We start from the raw sequence: 23,519 nt of genomic DNA, 5'->3' as shown, positions 1-23,519 counted from the left end.
TCTTCCTTTGCTCACAGACTGTAAGATCTTGCCTCATCCGGCGCTTTGCAGCAGTCGGACTTCATTTCCCACAAGCCCTTTCTCTGACACAAAACGTCATACAAAAACATGGCGGATTAGTGTGTGCATGGAGTCCGCTACTTGCCACTCCTCGTCGATAAATGAGCGTTTATTTCGCCAAGAAAAGGACATATAATTAAAGTGGTACGTCGATATGATCAAAGTAATACTTGCAGATGTAATGAAAGCATAAATGTTGATTTCTCAGCTTCACAATGTTAAATAACAGGACAGGCGAACTCACGGAGACTCATGCGAGTTCGAGCCCCGCTTTTAACACTTTTTTTGGGGCGATTATTGACATGAATTGCACTCGTTGTAATAATGCGTGTTAGTTTATTACATTTTCAGTGGTATTTCTCTTCTAATTTTTGATTTACGGGCAAGCTAAACGCCTCCTAGACTGTCAACGTCTCTCGTCCTGTCAGTTAACCATAGCTGAGCTTAACTCAATAGAACCTTTATTTTAACGATATGTATTCTGGACGAGCTCCTTTCATATTGTTGCAGTGTTTTATTGTCATTTTTGTCACGTTGTTAAAGGGAAGTGTCTGTATCTAATTAGGGTATTGTCAAAGTATGACAGCGGCTAACTGTTAAACAGAAAATAGTTTGTAGGATTTGGTTTTGCTTTTTATTTAGAAGTTATTGTTCTTCAAAATCTGTACATATTTATTCTATGCCAGTGTCTCACAGCAGGTCATGTATTTACTGTTTGTCAAATTCACAGTACTTCATTTGTCAGGTTGTTGCAGCAGTGAGGTAGCTCTCATTTCCTTTGTCTTTCCAGATCAAAATGTTTCGCCGATCAAGGTTTAGTGTTCGCCCCAATGTGGGCACAGCAGGGAGAGCGGCAGCAGCAGCACCTCCGGAAACCCCGTCAGCAAGTCAGGAATCCAGTGAGACCCCGAAAGATGCTAGTGAGAGTATCAATGCAGCACCTGTGACCGACAACAAGTCTGATGTGACCCCGTCAGAAAAAGCTTTAGCTGGGTGAGTGACAAACGGTGTAGAGTTCACAAGTAGCCACAGACATGTTACTTTACGATTTCTATTACTCTACAGGGATGGCAATGACAACACCTCTGCAGCTGTCCAGAGAAGGAAGCGGTTTTCCATCAAGCCTAAAGTGGCCCCTGGCCGCACTTCTAACCCCTCACGGACGCCAAAGTCTCCTCTCAAGGCAGTCTCTGAAAAGCACCTCGAAACCTCTGGCTCTGATGTTGACAAGCCAACAACATCGAGACAACCTGGTCCCACACCAGCCCCACAGGGACTCCAGTCCCCAAGACGACGGAGGCTCTCTGGAGACGCAAGCAAGCAGCTTACAATGCACCCTAAACCTAACTCTACCTCATCTGAGAGTTCAGGAGCTTCAGCTCTCACTCCAGCTGGAGACTCGGTTGAACAAACCCAACAATCAGCAGAAAGTAGCAAACAGTTAGAGAATATATCAAGCAGTCAGGTTAAACAGATTCTCCCCAGAGCACCGGATAAAGTCCCACCCTCACTACCAGACAAAGAAGCTATAGAAATATCAGAGAAAGCCAAGACTCTTGTCTCATCGAAAAATTTGGTGTCACTGACACCGTCGGCGATGTCCTTGAGTAGACTCCTGAACGACCCGTCAGACTTACAGAGGCTTGTAAAGGCCCAGAAGCTCAGAGAGCTGCTCAGACAGGAGAGGCAGAAAGAAATGGTGAGCTCACAGTAATCAGTCAGCATGCCTTATGCTACTTATTATTAACATGGGATTCTGAACTTAGGAAGTGTTTTCATTTGATGTTGCAGAAACGCAAGAAAGCAAAGGGACGTCCAAAGGAGTACACTTTAGATCCCACCAAAATGACCATGAGGGACCTCATCCATTACCTTCCAACGTCTAACCCCATGCCGTAAGCACCTTCTCTTTTGTCAAGCTGATGTCACTCAATTAATACTTCGATGTCCGATGTTTTAGAATGAATTTGTACCTTTTTCAGGTCAAGTTTAGAAGAGTCTGCACAGGAAAACGAGACTGTGGTCCCACCATCACCAGTAAGAGCAGAGTAAGTTTATCCGAGCATTGATACTGTTTTAATAAGCTTCCTTTTGTTTTGTTTTATATGTCTAGATGTCATTTTAAGGTGATTCATGAATCTTTCTTTGACAGATTTTAAACAAGGAGTCTCCAGTTACTGCTCATTTATTAATCACTTGATTATAATTTCCTAAGGTCTCCAGAGCGGGCACAGGAACCTGAAGACCCTCCTAACACGGCAGCCACACGGGAGAATGAAGACGAGGAGGAAGAGCAGGACGAAGCTCTCATGGTTCCTCAAGTCAAAGTAGCAGAAGATGGCTCTCTGATCATTGATGAAGAGAGGTCAGTGAAGTTTTGTTGATGTGGTTTCAGATTATGGAACACTTTGTTGCATTCATAACGTCCTTTCAACCTGTGTGTCTCAGCTTAACAGTGGAGGTCCAACGAGCTAAAGGGCCAAACCCAGCACACGATCGAGACCCCATCTTTGAGCGTGGTTCCACCACAACGTACTCAAGTTTCAGGAAAGGGACCTACTCAAAACCCTGGTCCAGTGAAGGTGAAACAAACAGAAACGTACCTGTTTCTTACAGTTTTTTTTTTGCTGTGATGATTTTCATATTTGGTTTTTCTTTTTTCTTTTGGTAGAGACAGACATGTTCTTCCTGGCAATCAGCATGGTGGGGACAGACTTCTCCATGATTTGTCAGCTCTTTCCACACAGAGCTCGATCGGAGATAAAGGTCAGTGATAGGTGCAGCTGTACGGTAATGACAAAGCAGCCCAGTGATTTACTTGGTACACTAAACACAAAGCTGACTGCATTGATTTAAAATTTTTTAGAACAAGTTCAAAAAAGAAGAGAGAGAGAATACCTGGAGGATTGACAAAGCTTTCAGTGAGTTTGCATTAGGTTTGTTATGTTCGTGTTTTAGATTGATGATATAGTTACTGGTGAATTTATTATTTATTTATTTTGGTTAGGAGAGAGGCGCAAATTGGACATCGAGTTCTTTTCAAAGCTCCTGGAAAAAATTTTGGAAGTTCAGAAAAACAGGAAAAAACTCAAGTCCCTCACAGACAAGAACTCCACCAAGAAACGCCAAAGGAAGGCCAAAGGTAGCCGTGTCTTCATGCTTCACTTTCTTGTTTAATGCAAGATGAGTTGTACATTATTGCCAAGTTTGTCTTTGTTCTCCTGCTACAGGCAAAAAGAAGCTGAGTGATGTGGAGGAGGAAGACGATGAAGATGAAAATCAAGCTCCTGACTTAGAGAAGAAAGGTGAGAAGGAGGAAGAAGACCCTGCAGCTGCACCGAAGAAAAAACGCAAGAGAAAGGATAAAAATGAGGCTTTGACCAAGGAACCAAATGAAAAGAAGAAAAAAACGAGTGAAACGGGCAATGATCAAGGTACAGGAGCTTAAAGAAAAAGCAAGGACCAAAATGAGCAGGATTTCATTTTAACTTCTTATATTTTCAGGTGAGGCTAGCATACCTGAAGACAGTGATGCAGTCCTTCCTGCGGACCACACTGATCCAGACATGTAATACAATTTATGAAAACAAATATTGAAAATTTAAGATAATGGCTTTGGCATCAACGCTCTTTTGTGCCCATTCAGGTCTGAAAAGACTCAGAATGAGACTACAGCCAAGGATGCTGTAATCAAGCCAGCTAAGCTCTCACGAGGCAGAGCACCAAAGCCACTGGTGCCCCTGGGCCGGAAATGGGGTAAAAAGACTGCACCGGCCGCCAAGGCCCAGGATGCTGATAACAAGGAGGAGAGTGTGGGTGATGGAGCTTCCAAAGAACGGGTTATTGCACATTTTCATTTGGATTGTCAGATCCTCTGTCACATTGTGTTTTGCATCACTGAAAATGATGCTGACCTTTTAGGAAAATGAAGATGCCACACAAAAGAAGTCAGTCAGTGATGATGATGAGGAAGAGGAAGAGGACGCCACTGTTAAACCTCCAAAACCAACCAGGTAAAAAAAAAAATAGTATCTTACTAAAAGCTCAGAAACATTCATATTCATATTTGTAAATATCTCGCTTTAGGTATGGTAGAGTGCCCAAACCCACCAATTCATTGACTTACCCCGCAAAGGAAGACGCATCTGCCTCTGCATCCGATTCCACTTCTGCCTCGGGTTCCGAAGCCAAACCTAAACCCAAATGCACAGCCAAGAGAGGAGGAACGTCCAAACAGCAACCAGCCCCAGTCTCCAAAAAGCCCAAGCTAGTCACGCTGAGGGCGTCTCAGTCAGAATCCAGTGATGGGGAAGAGCAGCAGTATGCATGTAGCTCTGACAGTACTTTGTTTGGGCCTGCCAGCCTGCACACCTCTCAGCCTGTGTCTGACGTGGATTACAGTGTGGTGGAGGTACGAGTTATTATGTTATGTCATATGTACTTGACAAATACACACCATTCATTGTCTCATTCATTTTTATCCCACATTTAGTTTGAGTTCTACATTTGTTTTTGTTGTGTATGTTTTTTTTATTCTTTCCACATTTTAAACCCTCCACTCCCTCATCTCCCTCCCATTCCACACTTAGCTTGATATCTTGGCCAGTATGCCTGATGTGTTGGGCATTTCCCAAGATGCACTGTGCCCTGATTCCACTTGTGAGCAGGCACAGTGTGAGACAGGCACAGCTGACCCATGCGAACATCAGTTGGACCTTCTAGTTGTAAGTGATCTATACTTGAAATGTGAAATAAATCCCCTGTCACATCTGTTAATATAATTACTCTTACAGGTCACCGTTGATCAACATTATCCTCTTGTATTGAGTTTGAACAATGGTTGCCGTCTTTTATCTGAGCCAGATGAAATTAGAGCAATCCTCTAGACAAAGACGCAAACGTATAGCTCAGTTTTTGATGATGTGTGTGTTTCCCTTGCAGGATGTTATAGACTTACTTTCTTCAGAACACACTGAAGGTATGTTGAAGAGTTATTCTGGGCAGTTTCTGTTAGATTGCATGTGTGTTCGTTGCATTTGAAACAGTTTGTTTTCTTGTTTCAGTATCTGAGGATGAGAGCTACAATGAGGCTGCTCGGACCCTTTTGACCATCGGCAACCTGGCTCACCTCTCTCAGTCAGCAGAGAACCAGATGGCAATGCAAGATCACATAACAGGTTAGGGATACAATAATTTCAGCTGTTTGTAATTGAATACAGCAACACTAAAATGTGCCATTCTGGTTGATTGCAGGGATACAATGGGGTGTGAATGAAACCAGCCAGCTGGAAGATGGGATTTCATCAAAATCTGCTGCACAAGAGGAAAGTACCCCTCCTCCTGTGGCGGCAGATCAGGATGTCACACATACATCAGAGTGTGTTGCTGCTGTGGAGCTGCAAGGCCGCATATCAGAAAGCAGAGACAACATTAAAACCAGTGAGCAGGAGACTGACTGTGATCCCAAACCTGCTGTGGAGTCAAGTTCTCCACAGGCCAAGAGGGGACGCATGTCTAAGGTGAAGCCTAAACCTAACATTGGTCAATCTTCAAGGGCCGCACAACTAAAACCTGCACCCGAGCTATCAACAGTAAGCACTGTACCTTCTCAAGACCATGAGACAATACCAGCTGCTGGACAAGCAACCCCCAAGATACCGGACTGTGACACAGCATTGGTAAAAGATGCCATTTTTTGCACTGAAATGAAACTAACAGAAGAGCCCACTGACAGTCAGGAGATCTTTGCTGATCAGGTGGAAAAAGGTGCTGCTGGACAAGCAACCCCCAAGATACCGGACTGTGACACAGCATTGGTAAAAGATGACATTTTTTGCACTGAAATGAAACTAAGAGAAGAGCCCACTGACAGTCAGGAGATCTTTGCTGATCAGGTGGAAAAAGGTACTGCCATGTTGGATTCTCAGAATTCCTCAGAAATCCACAGTCATTGCTTTTCTGAGTCACAGTTTGAACTCAAAGGGGGACAGACAACCAGAGACACAAATGCTGAGCCCACTGATGAAAAATCTCACTTTGAATTAGTTGAGCCTGGTTTTAATATACCCACGCCATCTGAGTCAGCAGTACTAAAGCTTGAACATGCGACTCGCACAGATCCATTCCAAGAAAGCGGCAACAAACCTTCATCATGTGTCTTACCTGCAGAAGATCCGCTAATCCATCAAAAGAAGGAAAGTGAAGTCACGACTGGTTTCCAGTCTAGAAGGAGCAGATTTCAAAAGGTTAAACCCAAACCAAACCTACCACAGGCATCAAGGACAGCAGAGTGTGAACCAAAGGAGCCTGAAGAGAAAGGCTTAACTCTAGACCCCAATATCCACCAAAATGAACCACATGCTGCTTCAAAACCAGCTGAGGAACCTTCTGTACTGAAGGAGGAAGCGGCATGTGTTGGACCTGTTCATGAGGTTGATGCAGATGCAGCATCAGTTCACGGCACCTCAGAAAACCAGAACTTCCCTGAAGTCCAGTTTGCTGGAGCATCTGAGAGTAGTTGCAAGAACATGGTGACAACTGACTCTGCAGCTACAGAATCACAAGCTGAGTCAAATGTGGACTCGGCCCCTGTCCAGGAAAACAGTAGTCCTGTTGCTGCATTAGTCACACCTGTAGAAGAGTTACCTTTAAGTCAAGAAGGAGAAGTTTCATTTGTGTCTCAGGTGAGGAGGGGTCGAGCACAAAAAATGAAACCCAAACCAAATCTACAACAAACATCAAGAACTGTGAGGTCAAAACCTCAAACCACAAAAGACTCAACTCCAGACCCCCAAAACCCCCAACAAGCGAAGGTGGAGGAGGAAATTTCAACAAATCAGGAGAAAAAGACACATGTTGAATGTGTTGATCAGCCAGTATCGGATAAGAGTGACCAGAACGTCCCCGAAGACCAGTTTGAGTCCGGTTCAAAGAGGGTTACCAAAAAGGAGGAGCTTGTAGTAAAAGACTCAAAAACCAAGCCCTGCTCACCTCAGTCCTGTGGCTCAGCCTCCACGCCTGAATCCACTAACAGTGCAAAAGCAGAGAGAGACAAAAAACAAACTCCTCCAGAAAAACCGAGCCAGATTAAAAGGACTGGTCCTGTTCCTGTTCCTCTGGCAGTTCCAACACTGCCGTACACATCTGAGTTACCTTCAACCAGTGAGGAAAACACAGATGTTGAGTGTGGAGTCGTCTCAAGCTCAGAGGGTTCAGATCCAACTCTACCTCAAAGAAGGCGACGGTTACCTAAAGTCAAACCCAATATAAGGTCCACTAGAACCGCACTGACAAAACCACATGATATCAGAACCACGTCAAAACATCAGCCTGAGGACAGTGCACAAACTGATGTGAAGCTCACATTGAGTGATGAACTCACCTCACAAGTTCTCAGAAGTCCAGTGAAAGCAAGTCCTGCTTCACAAGCAGATTCCAGAGAGTCCACAAATTCAAACAACCAACCTTCAGGTCATCCAGATGTCCAGTCTTCAAAAATAAAGTCTGTAGTGACTGCTGCTGCCATCTCTGTCTGTTCTGAGAAAGACTCATCTGCCCAAAGGTAGAACAGAGGTCCCATGTTAACACTCTGCCCTGACGTGAATGAATTTTGAGTAATGTTGTTTTTTCCCTACACTCACAGCGCTGATGATGCCCGTTCAGAGATCACAGACTCTCCCAAGACCTCAAAAGGAGCTTGCAGAGGCAGGTTTATTAAACCTAAACCCAACTTGGGAGGCAAGAGTCGTCCTCTGAAACCCACTCAAAGCACAGCACCAGCAGAATCAGGTTTGCTGCCTTTTTTTAAAAGTTGCTGAGGTCATCACCCCCTTTCTCTGTTACCTGGTGGATGACACAAATGCTTCTTTATTCCTGCAGACATGGACACTCCTGTTGATGACAAACCTGTCCCTGATCTAAAACCAGCCATCCAGGGACCAGCAGAGGAAGCTACTAACCAAGATCCCTCTTTAAATGTGGCAGAGGTTATCAAACCTCAAAGTCAACATGACTGCCCACTCACAGAATCCATCCAAAGTTTCCCAGGAATATTTACAGACAGTAAGTCAGTCCCTGTGTCTCATTGATCGTATTGATTGCACAGTGCATTTCTTTTGTGTGTGTCTGAAACCTTCGACCTTGTCAGTGCTGCCCGAGCAGGTGCCTACAGATCCAGATGAACCCTTCTTCATCCTCTCTCTGACTGAGATCCCGGTCTCCTCGTCAGAGGAGATGATGGACAGCACAGCTGAGCACCTCTCTTATTTACCTGTAACAGATACATCAGTTACCCCACAGAGGTTTGTGTCTGCAGGTTATCAACCAGCCATTGTTGTTCATTCAGTGTTTGGTGATTTTGGCACCTTCTTCACTCCTCAGCAGTGTTTCCAGAGCAGCGGGAGATGCTTCTCTGTCTTGTGTCCCTGTGCCCATGCACACAGTAAAGAATGACATGACAGGACCAGACCCAGTGAGTACAGTTGCACAGAACCATTTGTTGCTGTGCTGAGTTAAAACATCTTACATTTTTTTGTCTCACTCACCAGGGTTCTCCTGCAGAGGTCACAGTGGATCCATGTGGTAAGAGTGATGACATTTTTCTGTCATTTTAAGCTAATAGGTGATCTTGAATTGAGATTTTTGTGTCTTAATGGAGCAGGAAGTGCTACAGTAGAGCCACCAAAATCTGCAGAGACTGAAGGCAATAATAAGACTGAAATACCCCCAATAAAGCAGAAGATAACAGGCACAGGGAGACAAGGTATACAAAGATCTCAACACAAGAACTTCCTAAAAAGCTGAATACATTTTTATTTTGAACCATTCCTTCCTTTAAGCAGCCAAACTGCAGGCTTTAACTACAACTGCACGGACGAAGCAAACCAGAAAGCCCCCCGCTGCTGAGGAAACAGACTCCACCCAAACAGACTCCACCCAAACAGACTCCACCCAAACAGACTCCACCCAAACAGACTCCACCCAGGACTCAGAACATCCTGATGGTCCTCATGTGGCTCAGGAGACCGTTGCAGGTGGTAAAGACTCTGACAGCAGTGCAGCAGCAAAAACTACACAGAGTATCAGGACAAGTGGTCGGAAAAGGTGAGGGCGGGAAGTAGTGAAAGCAAATCCGGATGAGATGAGATCAGCTGATCCATTTTTACATCTAATAACAATGATGATAAATGTCTTCTTTTATTTTCAAATACCTGACAGGAAACCTAAAGACGTCCCTTCCAAACACTCTGAGATAAACAAAACTGCCCCATCAAGCAGCCCTTTGCCTGTTAAAGCAGCATCCAAAGGATTGAAGGTAAAAACCAAAAAGGCACCACAACTTGCAGCTTCTGTATCGCAAACTGTCGCTCCAACACAACCTCCAAAGAAGGGAGCCCAGTCTGCATCCACAACATCACAAAGAAACCTGGAACTCAGCTTCTCTGATCCGACTCCGAGCACTTCTCAGGTAAAGAAGTAGATGTACTCGTCTTAATTCTATAAAATCTTCACACGTGGAGGTGACTGAACTTTTTCTTCTTGTCGCAGGCTTCTGTTTCTGACTTTGTGGAGCACAGCGTTGTGGATGAAGAGGAGGAGCCCACCAATGTGTCTCAGTACTTTTTAACTGACATTTTTACAGATGTGGAAGAGGGATAAAAGCCTTTTTTTTTTCTTTTTTTTTTTTTACATCGTCACCTTCACAAGCACTTTGAATGTGTACAGTTCAGTTTTTTTTAAACTTTCTTTCAAATTATAAATACTGAAGCCCTGTACCTGTGGATAAAGAAAGCAAATCACCAGTTTGACTGAAGAGGAGGCAGCAGTCGTTTCAAGCTTCGACACTCTTCATTATGCAGCTGTGAAAATGTAAATACCGTACGATAGATTTTGTTTCAGTGTATTAATGTTTTATTATCTTTTCTATTGTCTTTTGGATATGTTTATTTAAAGTTGAAATGATGTCAGATGAATTTAGTTAAACGCAGAAGTAGTTGAGTATAGCGAGTGTAAGCATTTCATTGTTGTGTATATAGTGTAGATCTGACAAACACCTTGTACAGTTACCCAGAATTCAGACCATTACATTTGGTACTTGAATAAATACCATGGAGTTCTTAAACATCTGAAGAAAATGTATTCTTTCTTTTTTCTATTTCTATATGTTTCGTAGTATCCCATGGAAAGACAACATCGGTGCATGTAAATAAAAGGCTGCAATGTTCGGGACTCCTAATCCCTCACACTGCAGCCTCTTGTTGGGAGGCTTAAGGCTTGTTTTGATCTCTCTGTTGAGTAACTCTGTCCACAGGTCTGCTGTGAAAACTGTTTCGGTCAGCTGTGAGATTAGCAGTGTGCTGTGCTGCCTGAAAGGAACGGAGGTCCTGCCGAGAGGGAACATGAGCGAGGACATCCAGGTCAGAGACAGGATTGTATTAATTAAGATTAATGTAAATATTGCAGTTGCAAATGAACAGTGTGATCTTGTCTTGTTTTTTGTTAAAATTCAGACTACTATGGAAAATATGTGTTAAAGTAACAATTGAACATTTTAGTTACATGAGGTACAGGTTATGTAATACTACTACTAATACTCTACTGAGCTCTATTCAGAAATAATTCAAACATACCAGTGAGGCTTATGCCAAGAATCATGACTTGAATTATGCAACAGCATTCCGATCGATAAAGCTGTAGTTCACCCCTTCATGTATGACTAGTTAATGTACAAGGGTCCATTGTGAAGGAGTTTTGTACTTTCAGTGAGTCGTGGGGAAGGTACTGACAAAAAAAAATCCTAATTACTGGTATAGAAAACAAATGAGGCGGATTATCTTAAGGATTTTTCTTAAGAATTTAAAAACGGATTTGTTTACATTCCAACATTAGGAACGCTGTCACTGCTTTGTGCTCTAACCAACTTACCTGAAATCAATTGACTGAGATCTGACAGCTGGACTCCATTCAGGGATTAAAATGATCCACAAATTTAACACTGCCACCCTCATGGGTGCTGCTGTCTTATGCAACAGGTCTGGATCAATGTGTTTAAAGACAAAAAACAGCCAGTAGATAGTAGAAGTTACAAAGCTGGTAGTGGTATATAAAATCATGTGTTGTTGCAGTGTGGAAAAATGAGTTCTTTTTGTCATAAACCTCAGGATGAGGAGGTGCTGCAGCAGATTGAGAGGGAAGTTCGGATGAGGGAGGGGGCCAGTAAGCTACTGGCAGCTTGTTCCCAGAGAGAGCAGGCCCTGGAGGCCTCCAAGAGCCTGCTCACCTGCAACGCTCGGATTCTGGCCCTACTCAGCCAGCTGCAGAAGATGAGGAGAGCGCAGATCCTGCAGAGAGCCGGACGCAGGTCAGATAGAGTGCAAAGATACACAGGAGTTAATTGATAGATAACACATCAGCAGGAGGGATGCAGGCTTTGACATGCACTTTACCAGCCACTAGAGGGCAGAAAAGAAAACATTTACCTGATTTATTGTCTTTAAAATGTATGGATGGTTGATACATGTTCCTCACTGCAGGCCGTCTGAAGATCTAGTTCCATGCAAGGGAGTATTAGCACTTTCAGGTAAATATTTTGACACAGATTTGTACTCATATCTGGTTTATATGTATGTATGACTTTTTATGTTGCTCTTTGTAGACCTGCGGATCCCCCTCATGTGGAAAGACTCGGAGTACTTCAAAAACAAAGGAGGTGAGACAGAATAGTGTGATCAAGGGAAGGGGCTGCACTGATGTGGACGTCTGTTTAATTATGGATTAAAAGCAAAAAAAATCAAAGATATCATGAAGAGTTTGATGGCGGTGACTATGTTTTGTAATGCATCCCTTTTATCCTCAGTGTCTGGATTCTAAACTGCAGGTGTAGACAAAATAGAACACTTAAATTCTTTTTGTATTTTCTTCAGAGCTGCATCGCTGTGCTGTGTTCTGCCTGCTCCACTGTGGCACAGAGATCCAGGACACTGACCTGGTGATGGTGGACAGGACTTTAACTGACGTCTGTTTTGAAGATACCATCATATTGTAAGTCACCTCTGCTTCGGAAATGTTATGAACTATAAAGTGCTGTAAGATGTTTCTATGCATGTGTATGAGCAGCAACAAGGTAGGCCCGGGGTTTCTGCTGCGCCTGGAGCTGTACAGCAGCTGCGCGGTCGAGGATTTCGGATCTTTAGGAACCAGGAGGGGGAGCCGTCTGGGAGGCTCAGTGGGCTGCTCCTCTGGGAAAAAGATCCGTGCTGCGTTTGAGTCTGCAGCTTTTTGTGGATCCATTTCCAGTGGAGGACCTGGATTTGCGTCACCGGCGTTATCACCCGACCTGTCTACACTGTGAGCGTTGACAACAAACCTCTGAATCACACTGAAAACACTGAAATAAAAATGACTGGCTGCGTTCTATGTCTTCTTTTTGAAGGGGCCCCAAGTATAACCTGCTGGCTCACACAACACTCAGAATCGAACATGTCCTGGATGGTTTCAAGACGCATGATTTGACACTTGCAACAACAGGTGAGTGTCTCCTCTCCCCTAATTTAATCCTGAATACCAATGAATTAATCTTTTTGTCGTGTTTCCCAGAGGATAGCCCCTTTTGGTTGCCTCTGTATGGAAACGTGTGCTGCCGCTTAGTGGCTCAGCCTCTGTGCATGACTCAGCCAGTGATAAGTGGCCAGCTCAAAGTCAAGGTAAGGAGTATTTCATACATTATGACAATGTTTTATCATTACCAGTCACAGCATTACTTCCTGTCTCCACTCAGTTTGAAGAGGATTTCAGTGGTTGGGAAAATGTGTACGGCGTCCTCAGGGGACAAACTCTTCTCTGCTATCAGAGTGAAGAAGACTGTGGGTCTGAGGGGAAACCTTCGCTTAAAATCCCCATTAAAAAGGTTGGTTCTAAACACTGAATGAGGAGATGGATCCATGTAGGGTTATATTGAGCCAGTGTTTTATGGAAGCCTTTTGTCACAGTTTCCAGTGTCTGAATTGCATTTAATTAGGGAAGGTTTAAAAAAATAACAGAAAAAAATCTGCACCATCTTAATAAAAAAGAAAGACAAGAAGTGTTACAAAAAAATAGAAAATGTACCGATAATTACATTATATTAAAAAAACACCAGCACAAAATTCACTGTAGAACTGCAGCTCCCCCTGCCTTAGGCTTTCCAAGTTTGCACCCACAAAGAGCAGGGAGGTCCTTGAACAGAAGCCATACCAATGAAAAATCTACTGAATTACTTATGATCATTAGAGTTTGCATAGCATACATTTGACTGATAGTATATGAAACATTTAAAATATTAAATGGATTAACAGTCACTACTGCAATTGGAAAATGGATTTATTAGAGCAGGTTTACTTTGTTAAATAGCATAGAAAAGCAACACATATGTCTGTACACAATGTGACCAAATGTAAATGGACGCTAAGTGCAGCGTTAGTGGTCTGTTTGTAGTTGTAAAGATGGATTGATAGTCTATGATCGATCAGTTTGCTTTGTACGAACTTGTCTGTCCTGACCTTTAAGGCCATTTGACGTTAGGCTTTACAAATGCTTATTTTTTTCTGCCAGGATACCCTCATCTGTCTCTCAGAGAGCGGTCCTGACCCCGGCCAGAACATATACATCAGTACTCAGGATCAGGGGGGAGATGTGACCCACACACTCAGCACACACTCACCTGAAGACACCCAGCGCTGGAACGATGCCCTCTGGCAGCATGTCTACAACATGAGTAAGGCCTGCGTGAACCAAATTGTCATTGCCGTAGTAAAAACACCAACAGCTACACTTTAGGTTTAGGTTAAAACAATGTTTTGCAAGTCATTGTTTTCTTTCTGTGAAATTGTGTGTCAGTTTAGACAAGCGCTGGGTGTGCACAAAAGTGAGTCAACACCTTTAGAACACAGGAAAACAAAGAGAGGCTTTGCCAATGTTGCATAACCCTCCAATTGTGTTATTGTTTGTATATAGATGTTGATTTAACTCAAAATCAAAACACACACATTTGTCACAATAAACACAATCTGCATTCAAGCAGGCGGCTTTGGAGTGGAAGAGCAGGACAAACGAACCGAACCTGACTTTTACTTGGAAATGGTTTGAGGAGATATGAATCTGGCTTGGTGTATTGTGTATGTATTAAGGTAACGTGGCACAAAATGTACCCACAATATGGCATTCTTTTAATGACGTTTCACACAAAAGATGAGTGAGGGGGGGGGAAATATTTCTCTCCAATAATAAGATCAGGTGATCTGTTCTTTCTTATCAGGTGAGGGAAAGGATTCCAGACTGCTAACCCTAGCCAATCTTCCTCATACCTGCTGATGTGAAGTAAACTCATTAACTCACATTTATGACAAACCTCTGTGGCATTTAAGAAGATGATCAAAGCTCTGAGGTTACTGTAAGGAAACATTAATTAACATGGTGTTCTTTCTTATCAGGTGAGGGAAAGGATTCCAGATTGCTAACCCATGACAAACCTCTCTCTCTCTCTCTCTCTCTCTCTCTCTATATATATATATATATATATATATATATATATATATATATATATATATATATATATATATATATATATGCAGATTATGTTGCTAGGTTTAGATAAAGATCATAGTTTCAGAGCATCCGAGCTGCACAGGCACCCAGGGAGAGTGTCCAGACATCCACACCCAAGAGCAGCCTGGAGGGATTATATCTCTTGGGCTGCTACGCAACCCTAAAATAAATATGTAATGCTTCCTGCTTGGTGTGAGCAGGGATGTGTTTGTCAGCCATCTTTTGTGTAGCTCTCTTTACATCTATCCTTTTGTGTTGGAGAGCTCTAATTAGATCTGCAAAGTGCAACAAAACACAACACGGCACACAGTGATCACTTATCTAGTGACGTTCTATGACAGAAAGTACAGAAAATTATTTCGATTTTTGAATTCACTTTTGAAGTGTCGGCAACCTTGTTAACTAGATATGTGGTACTACAGGTACAACATCCTCTCTATAAGTCAGGTAGGTATTGAAAAGTCGCCAGCTTGAAAGACGATTTGACAACATAATAGTACATTAGCTGACTGTCTACATCTTTGCCATTCTTCTGTTTTATGAGTCGCTGCTGCTGCTGTTGTTTGTTGCAGGCCAGTGGAAACAGTGCTGTGACGACATCATGAAGATTGAAGTGCCGAGAACCAGAAAATCCATTACAGTGTCACAGGGATCTCTGTTCCATGAAATAGGTAGAGTGACACCTGCATCACACGGCATTTCCAGTCCGATTTTCTTCCTTCCCTCAAACAAGTGAGCTGTTAATAATACATCGGTATGATTCAATCTACTTAGAAGAATAATGCTCAGACTGTCAAACAAATATTCTGCCCTCCTACTGGACGGGCCAGAATACCTCACTTATGGGTGGTGCAAAATTGGAATGAGCGTCTGTGCTATAGAGGCGGTTTCATTGACTAAAGGAGCATTTAAACACAGATCAGCTTCAGGGCCTATATTGATCATATATCCAGATTGAATTGGGCTCAAAACAGAGGCAAAAGCCTCTGTTTTGAGGGGCTGTCATGTCGTCCATCTTTGTATACAGTCTATGGAAGATATACATAGCCCATAGCACTAACAACCTGCTTATCAGCATGTTTCTTCAAGGCATGTTGCTCAAAGTGTAGTGATGAATGTTTGTGGTTTTTTTTTTCATCTTTGCCAAAAGGAAGTCAAATTTTTTTTTTTTTGCTGTTTTGATGACATGTGCGTGCACATTATTGCTGCATTAAAGACAGAGAAATCAAAAGCATCAATTAATTGACCCTTACGCATCTACAGCATGCTGTGATCCATTATTATTGATGAATTATTTAATCAATAAGACTGTTATCACTTAAAGGATCTGCTATTTAATATGTTTATTTTGTAAAAATGCAACTAAAGTCTTGTGTTTGTCTGCTGAAAGTTGGTCGGACGCCGAGTCGTAAGGTCGACAAACGGGTTTGAGTAAATAGAACAATCTAAAGCAAAATGACCTGGGACAAGAAGCCAGACACTGATGACGTGAATAGGTGCATTATCTCCGCGACACCTGCTGACAAAAACCTCAGTCAAGCCTTTCAAAACATATATAGCTGTACTTCATAGAAAATGTGGGCGTGTACGAATTACAAAATGCTCTTTTTAAAAACGACATTCCAATCATGAAAATGTGCTGCAGGAAGAAAAAAACAAACAAACGGGGGAAAAATAATACATTCAAGGAAACGAAAATGTTTCTCTGAGTTCCTCATAATCATGATCTTATCAGCTTGGAATGGTGCCAATCACAAATGAGGATTTTTAAGATTGATAGTTGAGAAGAAGCAGCTGTTAAGACAGCTAGATTTTACGTTACTGAAGTTAAGACCAGTGAGCTATCAACACCGGCTCACTGGTCTGATGACTTCACAGCATGAGTGTTGTGTTGTGGTCCTGAGCATGCTAGGGGCGGTATGTTCAAGACCACGGAGAGATGTAAAAACATTTCAACTCCGGGCTGAGCTCCTTCCCAATGGAGCGAGACTCTTGGTACATAGTAATATGTTTTACCACCATCTTTGTTTTTAAATGTGCCTCTGTAACAGCTATGTTGCAGTTTCACATACTGGTTTTGACTTATACCTCATCACTGGTAAAGTATTGGATTGACTCCACAGTTTGATTTGCACTAAAACCAGGTTTTCCTTCCTCTTTTTTTTTTTTTTTTAGTAACCCCCTCCTCTCCCAGAGAGGGTCCGGTGGTTCCAGATTTATCTATGGAGATCCGCCATTTGCTTTCTTCATACTACAAGGAGAGGTAGGCGTCCTTGTTTATTTTTTTGTCTTACTTGAGAGAATCTTCTTCATGCTCACAGTGGCTCTCACAAACACCTGTTTGTTATGACTCCAACACTAAGAGAGGACGTGCTGCTGACACAGAACACAGACGTCAGTCTGAATTTCAGCTACCCACACTGACAGGCGGTGTGGCGTGAAAAAGCAAATTCCTGCCCACATGCTTTAGAGACACCCATCTATATTTTGCAATGTGTATTCGCATGTTAATACTTATGTGGACAAACTATGTCAACAACAAGAGATGGAGAGATTAATTCGCAGAAATATCTCACAGTGTCTCGCTGAGTGAAATCGTGGTATAATTGCATTGGAATTACAGCGAGAGGCTCATTGTGCAGATCTGCAGTGACTCAAGCTTTAATAACACCTTTCATATTAAGGTCGTATTACTTGTTTGGTCAGCTATCGTTGGAACAAACAGACAATGACATATCTTTCCTGTCATGCACCCGATGAGGTCAGCAGTGACAGAACAAGACGAGTACCTGTTGGACTAAAACCACATAATGGTCCCCTTATTGAATGTGGGCTGTGTGTGTAATTATTTGACTTCTTACAAGCAAATATAAAGTTACAAGTTTAAGTCCACACATAAAACAACTGTCAGAAGCTGCCCAGATTTAGCTCAAGGAGTGTGAAGGTTTGTGTACACAGAAAGAGCAGATTGGTCCTGAGGTGTCTTGGAGAACAGGTTGTACTGCAGAGTTTGATAGTTGATATATGTGAGGGAATAACCGACAATGCGACTTAAACAATGCTAGCGTTGTGCAACCTTTTCGAAACCTCTGTGTAACCTCTTTTCCAGTGAGTCAGATTTTTACATCATATACAGAATTATGTGTGCTAACACCGGTTTAACAGTCAGGTCGAGGCTACAGTGCAGAACTTGTACGTAAACATGACCACCTGTTACATTCAAGAAATATCACACAATGCTGTTTAAGCCTAACAGCAGCCAGAAAAATCTCCCTCTATATCTGAGTTTTACATCTGGTGTGTGTGGTGACTGATAACGTTTGCCAGTTCAGAGGAGGGGAACAGGTTTGTGGTGAGGATTTTCAAGAGAAAAAAAACCTCTGCTATCTGCGTAGAAAGTTCAAGCAGCGTGTTTAAAACGTTGAAGGTCCAGTAAAGTAATCGTTAAGGCGGTCTGAGTCTGTGCTTCTATGGTTTGTGGCAGCTTGTGTGTGTGTTGCGTGCCATCAGCTTTCAGTTTGTTTACTTCATTTTCTTCACTCAAATTGAGCAGATGAAGTTAGAAAAAGAGCAAATAAAAGTTATTTTTACAGAACTGACTGCAGCACAGATCAGAGAGCCGTTGAGGCGTATTTTTGGATGTCAGTGTGATGATTCGTCTTCTTTTAGCAACAAATATAACGTGGTTTTCTTAGTTCAGCAGTTAAAAAAGGGGAAGGAGATATCACAGTGCTTGTAACATGTTCACTCATATTTACGCACTCCAACAAGAAGAAGCCATAAAAATGGCAGCTAGTGTTAGCAACCTAGCCTAGTGTCTGTCATGATTTTGAGAAACCCTGTGATCGAAGGGATTCAGCTATCTTAGTTCCAAGCTAGGTTAGCTTAGCTTTTATCCAATGGACTGAGTGGCTAAGAGGACCCATCAGAGACCTGTAACCTTCTTACACACAAATAAAGTGTTTTTGTGTGGCCACACTGCCAGAAGGGGGAGACAAAAGTTCTGCACTGTAGCTTTAATATGACTATCCTATTAAAGGTAGGGTAGGAGATTTCTTTCTGATGCCATTTTTGTTAAATTAGTGTAACTTCTCTTTACAGTCCGATAGCAACCGATAAGTTCGGCAGTTTCACATTAAAATGAAGAATATGAATCATCTGTGGAAGCTATAAAACCCTAAAAACATCAGCCAATCCTCCGGGTGGACCCTGCGCGGAGTATTGGCTGGTTGTCACTCTCTTCCTGCTCTGCGCGCACCAGAGAGGTACGTGCATGATGGGCGAAGTCGCAGACCGCAGCTCGTCTTCAGGTAATGCGCGTCCATGTGATTGGGAGGCGTGGCTTCGGGGGGAGCTCCGAGAGAAAGGGGCGTGTGTTTACTTTCCAAATCTGGCTGACTCTCACCAAGTTTTCAAAATCTCCTACCCTACCTTTATTATTAGTATTAGTATTATTAATGATAATGAAGTAAGGCCAGTGCAAACGAGACACATCTGAAATTGAAGAACACATTTCCTCCTGGGTGGAGGCACACGTTTCTCACTATATTATGTTGAACAATGTCCTCATACCAGCCTCTAGCTAGATAAGAGCTGTGGTTTTAACAGACGCTTGCATGAATAGTTTCATCTGTCAGGAAGGTGTGATGCTTTTTTTGTGTTTCAGACTGGAATGTCAAATAGGGTGTGTGGAAAGAAACAGTTTCCACTTCGATTAACTTGCCTTAGACTTGATTTAACAGTTCATTAGAAAACGAGAAGATAAATGGATATTTGATTAAAGCACGATGTTTACTTTAACTTTAAACTAGTTGTTTTTTGTTTGTTTTTACAGTTATTGATGACCTTGTGGTGGTTAATCTGGAGAAGTGAGAACCTGTTTTTATTCATTTGTGGTTAGAATTCCTGCTCAATGAAACACGTACGCATGTCTGCAGAGAACGCCGCACTGTACTGTACTCACTGTTTTCTCCTGTCCAGCATGAATTTGAACTTTTGTTCTGACCAGCGTTATTAGTAAATAAAACACGAGCCCGGTGTCCTGTATTTTTTGACTGTTGTGTCGAAATAAATACATATTTCACGGACCTGTTATTGATATTCATTCACATTTATCCAACATTCAAACTGAAATCTGACAGACCAGAAGTGACACATCTGTTTTCCGTTTGTTTGCATGTGAAAAGTGCAAGAACAAGAAAAATATGAAATCAATGAAGGCATTTCCACACTTAAAAATACATTTATTAATTTATAATTCTTGATTTTAAAAAAACCAAACCAAAACAAAACAAAAGCTAAAGGAGTATATGGTGGATTTCTCATCAGCACCACTACACAGTTCCGCTTTTTAAATGCTTTTAAATGAGCTTCTGTGGCACTCTGCTTTGTTCTCTCTGCTCTTGGCTTAAGCCTCTCCTCAGGATAATAGTTAACACCTGACTTTTTGTGATGCTAATTAACAACTTGCATGCAATAATCAGTCGCAACGATGGGAGTGTTGTTTCCAACTTGTTGTCACGGCTGAGACTTTTAAACATGTCATGTGAGTGTCAATAACAATAAGACTCGTGTCACGGAGATGGAACTTATTAAAATCTTTGTCTTCATGCTTTTTAAATTACACACAAGAGGTGATTGATAAGTTTGTGTTCCACGTGACTGACAGAGCTCTATTATAATTAATTATCATACAATAACATTTCTGTACAGTGTTGGTTATGTTCAGTGTGTGATGTCATATAACGCAGTGTGAGCTTTAACGCGGTGTTGGTGGGTAAATGTCTGATCTTTACAACGAGCTGGAGATGATTTTCTTCAGCTTTAGCACCTCCTCGTGTGTGAGGTGCAGCAGAGAGCCAGAGCTGGAGTTCATCATCATCACGGCTGAGGGCTTCGCTCTCTGCACTGCGTCCTCTGTGAGGAATGTAGAGACCTGCTCGTCCCTGAGAGGACCAGGACTCATCATTGCCATGGGGATAGACTGAGTGTCATTCTGGTACAGGTCCCAGAAACCTGGAGATTTGGAGCTGTGTGATGTTTTGATGTCAAATGCAGAGATGTCCTGGCTGGAAGTGTTTTTCAGGATCCCGCCTGCAGGCAGAGACTTGTAGCTGTGGGGAAGGCTGGGGCTTGTGTTCTGGTGGCTCCTGCTCATCTGAGATGTCGGGCTCGGAACCTTCTGCCTCAGCCTGAGATCCTGTGCTGAGGACTGGTGTTGGGGATTCATCAAGTGGGAGGGGAGGACGTCTAACATGGACCAGTTTCTTTGCTCCTCCTGAGCAGAAAGAGGAGGCTCCTTCACTTCTTGCGTCATGGCTGACGACTTGCACAGCTCAAGCCACCTTTGAAACACCGACAGCGGTATCTCAATTTCCATCTTGCCATCCCTCTCTGTGGGGAGGTTTGGCAGCAGCTGACTGAGGAACTGAGGAACTTCTGGACTCGCTGCTCTGTCCTCGCTCGGCCTCGGTGAGTCTGAGTGATAGTCTGTTTTTGGAGAGGCAGGCTTTTGTGTCGTTTCGGTAACATCTCTGTCCGAGCAGAGCGTCGGAGCAGAACTGTAGCTGGGACTGCTGGAGGCCGACAGGACTTCAACATCGATGACTTGTGCCTCCTGTGCTTTCACAGGACATTGATAGGCTGCGATTCCTTCACTGGACTCATCAGCTTGTGTGTCAGTTCCTTCATTCCTCAGTGTCCCTCCAGGGCGTGGGGGGTACAGCGTGGACGGTTTGTTCAGAAACTTTGGGTTCTTGCTGGATGACGGTGGGCCGAATGATGAGACGGGGTTGCTGTCAGTCTCCCCGCTGGATGCTTTGACGCTCAGGTTCAGGGGCTCAGCGAGTCCGGAGGAGGTTTTGTACTGCTCGGCCAGGAAGCGCAGCTGCTGCAGCGGCTCCTTCACTTTGTCTGCTAAGTTTAGAGGAGGTGGCTGGAAAGTGAACGCAGGCTTGGGGGAAGGAGAGCTGTGTGGGGTCAGCAATGAGGAGGGGAATGGGATGTATGGAGGCAGAGCTGTGTGGCTTTGTGGGTGATAGTAGCGAGGGTAGTGGAGCAGCGGAGGTGGCATGTATAAACCTCCCTGTGGGTCTGAGTGGAGGCCGTTCAGGCTCTGCGGGAAAAAGAAGCAATTCATCAGAGCTGCAGGAATGTTTTTGAAATTCAAATTGATGCTTTTTATATATAAAATCATAACAATTAGAGAGAAATAATCTGCAAATAAGGTCAAAGCTCATTAGGAGGCCATGTTTGACACTTTTCCTTCCTTCCTTTCTGTTGAATGTGAAATAACACCCACCTGGTGAATCGACAGGAGCCTGCGTTTGGCTGGTCTCTGCCCACCACCATCGTCTCGGTCATAGTGGAAGGGCTTTGGCTGATTGTCTGGCACCACGTTGATTAATATGCCTTTCACGTGGCATTCATATGGTAGAAGCAGCCTGTACACAAAACAAAAAATGGAATCTGATTAAACTCTCAAACACACACCACTCACTCACAGCCTGATTCACACAGACACACACACTCACTTCTCGTAGTGTCTGCGGGTGCACGTGGCCGCGCTCGTGCTCCGTGGGTTTCCTCCCAGTGTGTTGTAGACTTGTTTCCACAACTGCTGAGCTGTCACCTGAAGTGATGGAATATATTTGGTTATGAATATCGCATGCAGCATTTGTGTGATCGAGACTTGTGAACGATAAACAAGGTTACAAGTTATAATAATAACTTTGCAAACTTTTTTTTAAAGGGTTAATTACCTGTTGGTAGCCACCCAGTTCACTGACAGTCTTGAACATCAGAAATAAATCAACTGAAAAATAGGAAAAATAGGCAAGAATAGAATAATTTTTAATCATTAAAATTTTGAAAATTCCAATTTTTACATGTTATAATCAATTTACAACCAAATAAAATGGAGACAAATATCCCGATAGATCCCTTTTTATCTGTTTAGTTATGCATATTAATAGGATTACATAGATGTTATATTTAGACTTACAACACGAACTGTTAACTACAGGTAAATATTGTGTTTTTGTAGAAAGTGTGCTGCAATATTTACTTTGTTTGAAGCCCAGATGTGGGATCCTCTCGATCGGTGTGTCTCTCTTCTTCATAAAAAGGTAGAGATCTTTAAGAAATCGCTCCTCCGTCACCTCCTCCACCGGCTCCTTGGTTCTCTCTTCTTGGAACTGGCCATCTGCCATTTTTGCCTGCACCTAAAAACAGAAGATTTTTCATTATATTTAAAGGTAATCACGACTCTGACTCTGCTCTATAGTTTAACATGTAGCAGGGGTTGGTTAAACACACCTTCAGATCTGAGATTCTTTGGCTACAATGGCCCCTCTGTTATGAGGTCATATCACCTTGACGGATGATTGTCAAACACATCCCGACCATTTATCAAATCATATTTGTACACAGTGGAGTCAATCCGGGCCTTTCAGGCCACATACCATTCATATGAGACTCCAGAATGGCATCAGTGCACGCGTCCATTCCTCAGTTTCTGCGGTTTTGTTTTACTTTAATGATTGGGTGCACATGTGTATGTAGAAAAGCAACATTTTATCACCCTAATCAATATATTTTTGTTCAAAATAGGTGAAAAAGAATATTAACAGGAGTCAAAAATGAGCAGTGTTAGTTTGCTGAGATATTAAATGGCATCATAAACGTCTCTCCTCACCTGTGTTTCCATTGACAGAATAAAAAGATGGATGCCCTGAAGATCACAGATCAGCGCACAGGTTCCTAATCCTTCCAGCAAAATAATAATAATAAATAAAATACAACAATAAAAATAGGGGTAAGAATGAGTGAAATCACTGCCACAGGTTATAAACGTTGTGCCGCCTCTGTCCCCAGTGTCT

General features: G+C 42.8%; 3 protein-coding genes across 10 annotated transcripts; 2 read left to right on the top strand and 1 right to left on the bottom strand.

Moving 5' to 3' along the window:
• Positions 1–101: 101 nt before the first annotated feature.
• LOC114443266 (transcription factor TFIIIB component B'' homolog) lies at positions 102–10,180 on the top strand. 7 transcript variants are annotated; one of them, XM_028417142.1, is made up of 28 exons: positions 102–204; positions 851–1,053; positions 1,126–1,759; positions 1,852–1,955; positions 2,043–2,108; positions 2,276–2,425; positions 2,509–2,642; positions 2,732–2,826; positions 2,927–2,981; positions 3,068–3,202; positions 3,291–3,494; positions 3,565–3,628; positions 3,707–3,872; positions 3,982–4,073; positions 4,147–4,471; positions 4,650–4,784; positions 5,002–5,038; positions 5,124–5,237; positions 5,314–7,621; positions 7,703–7,848; positions 7,939–8,121; positions 8,207–8,360; positions 8,440–8,530; positions 8,607–8,640; positions 8,717–8,821; positions 8,898–9,162; positions 9,277–9,526; positions 9,607–10,180. In XM_028417142.1, exons 2-28 carry the CDS (start codon positions 857–859, stop codon positions 9,715–9,717), a joined length of 6,354 nt encoding a protein of 2,117 aa, XP_028272943.1. In that variant the 5' UTR covers positions 102–204; positions 851–856; the 3' UTR covers positions 9,718–10,180. The 7 variants fall into 7 exon arrangements, with proteins under 7 accessions (XP_028272943.1, XP_028272942.1, XP_028272940.1 ...); XM_028417141.1 differs by having other exon boundaries at positions 3,707–3,899; positions 8,443–8,530; positions 8,720–8,821; XM_028417139.1 differs by having other exon boundaries at positions 3,707–3,899; positions 8,443–8,530.
• On the top strand, positions 9,835–19,725 carry LOC114443267 (rhotekin-like). The gene is made up of 14 exons (XM_028417143.1): positions 9,835–9,927; positions 10,370–10,475; positions 11,220–11,419; positions 11,592–11,638; positions 11,714–11,767; positions 11,982–12,099; positions 12,175–12,405; positions 12,491–12,585; positions 12,655–12,761; positions 12,836–12,964; positions 13,648–13,810; positions 15,213–15,311; positions 16,816–16,903; positions 19,475–19,725. Coding segments are annotated over exons 1-14 (1,446 nt in total). The 5' UTR covers positions 9,835–9,925; the 3' UTR covers positions 19,482–19,725.
• Positions 19,726–20,234: 509 nt separating this feature from the next.
• On the bottom strand, positions 20,235–23,519 carry arid6 (AT-rich interaction domain 6). 2 transcript variants are annotated; one of them, XM_028418022.1, is made up of 6 exons: positions 23,336–23,519; positions 22,706–22,862; positions 22,401–22,453; positions 22,173–22,270; positions 21,941–22,082; positions 20,235–21,754 (listed from the first exon to the last, which is right to left on the bottom strand). In XM_028418022.1, exons 1-6 carry the CDS (start codon positions 23,345–23,347, stop codon positions 20,432–20,434), a joined length of 1,785 nt encoding a protein of 594 aa, XP_028273823.1. In that variant the 5' UTR covers positions 23,348–23,519; the 3' UTR covers positions 20,235–20,431. The 2 variants fall into 2 exon arrangements, with proteins under 2 accessions (XP_028273823.1, XP_028273824.1); XM_028418023.1 differs by lacking the exon at positions 23,336–23,519 and adding an exon at positions 22,957–23,024.

The sequence above is a fragment of the Parambassis ranga genome, chromosome 12 (assembly GCF_900634625.1).
Source record: "Parambassis ranga chromosome 12, fParRan2.1, whole genome shotgun sequence".
NCBI lineage: Eukaryota > Metazoa > Chordata > Actinopteri > Ambassidae > Parambassis > Parambassis ranga.
The sequence above is the reverse complement of the archived record's forward strand: the minus strand, read 5'-3'. Positions and strand labels throughout refer to the sequence as shown.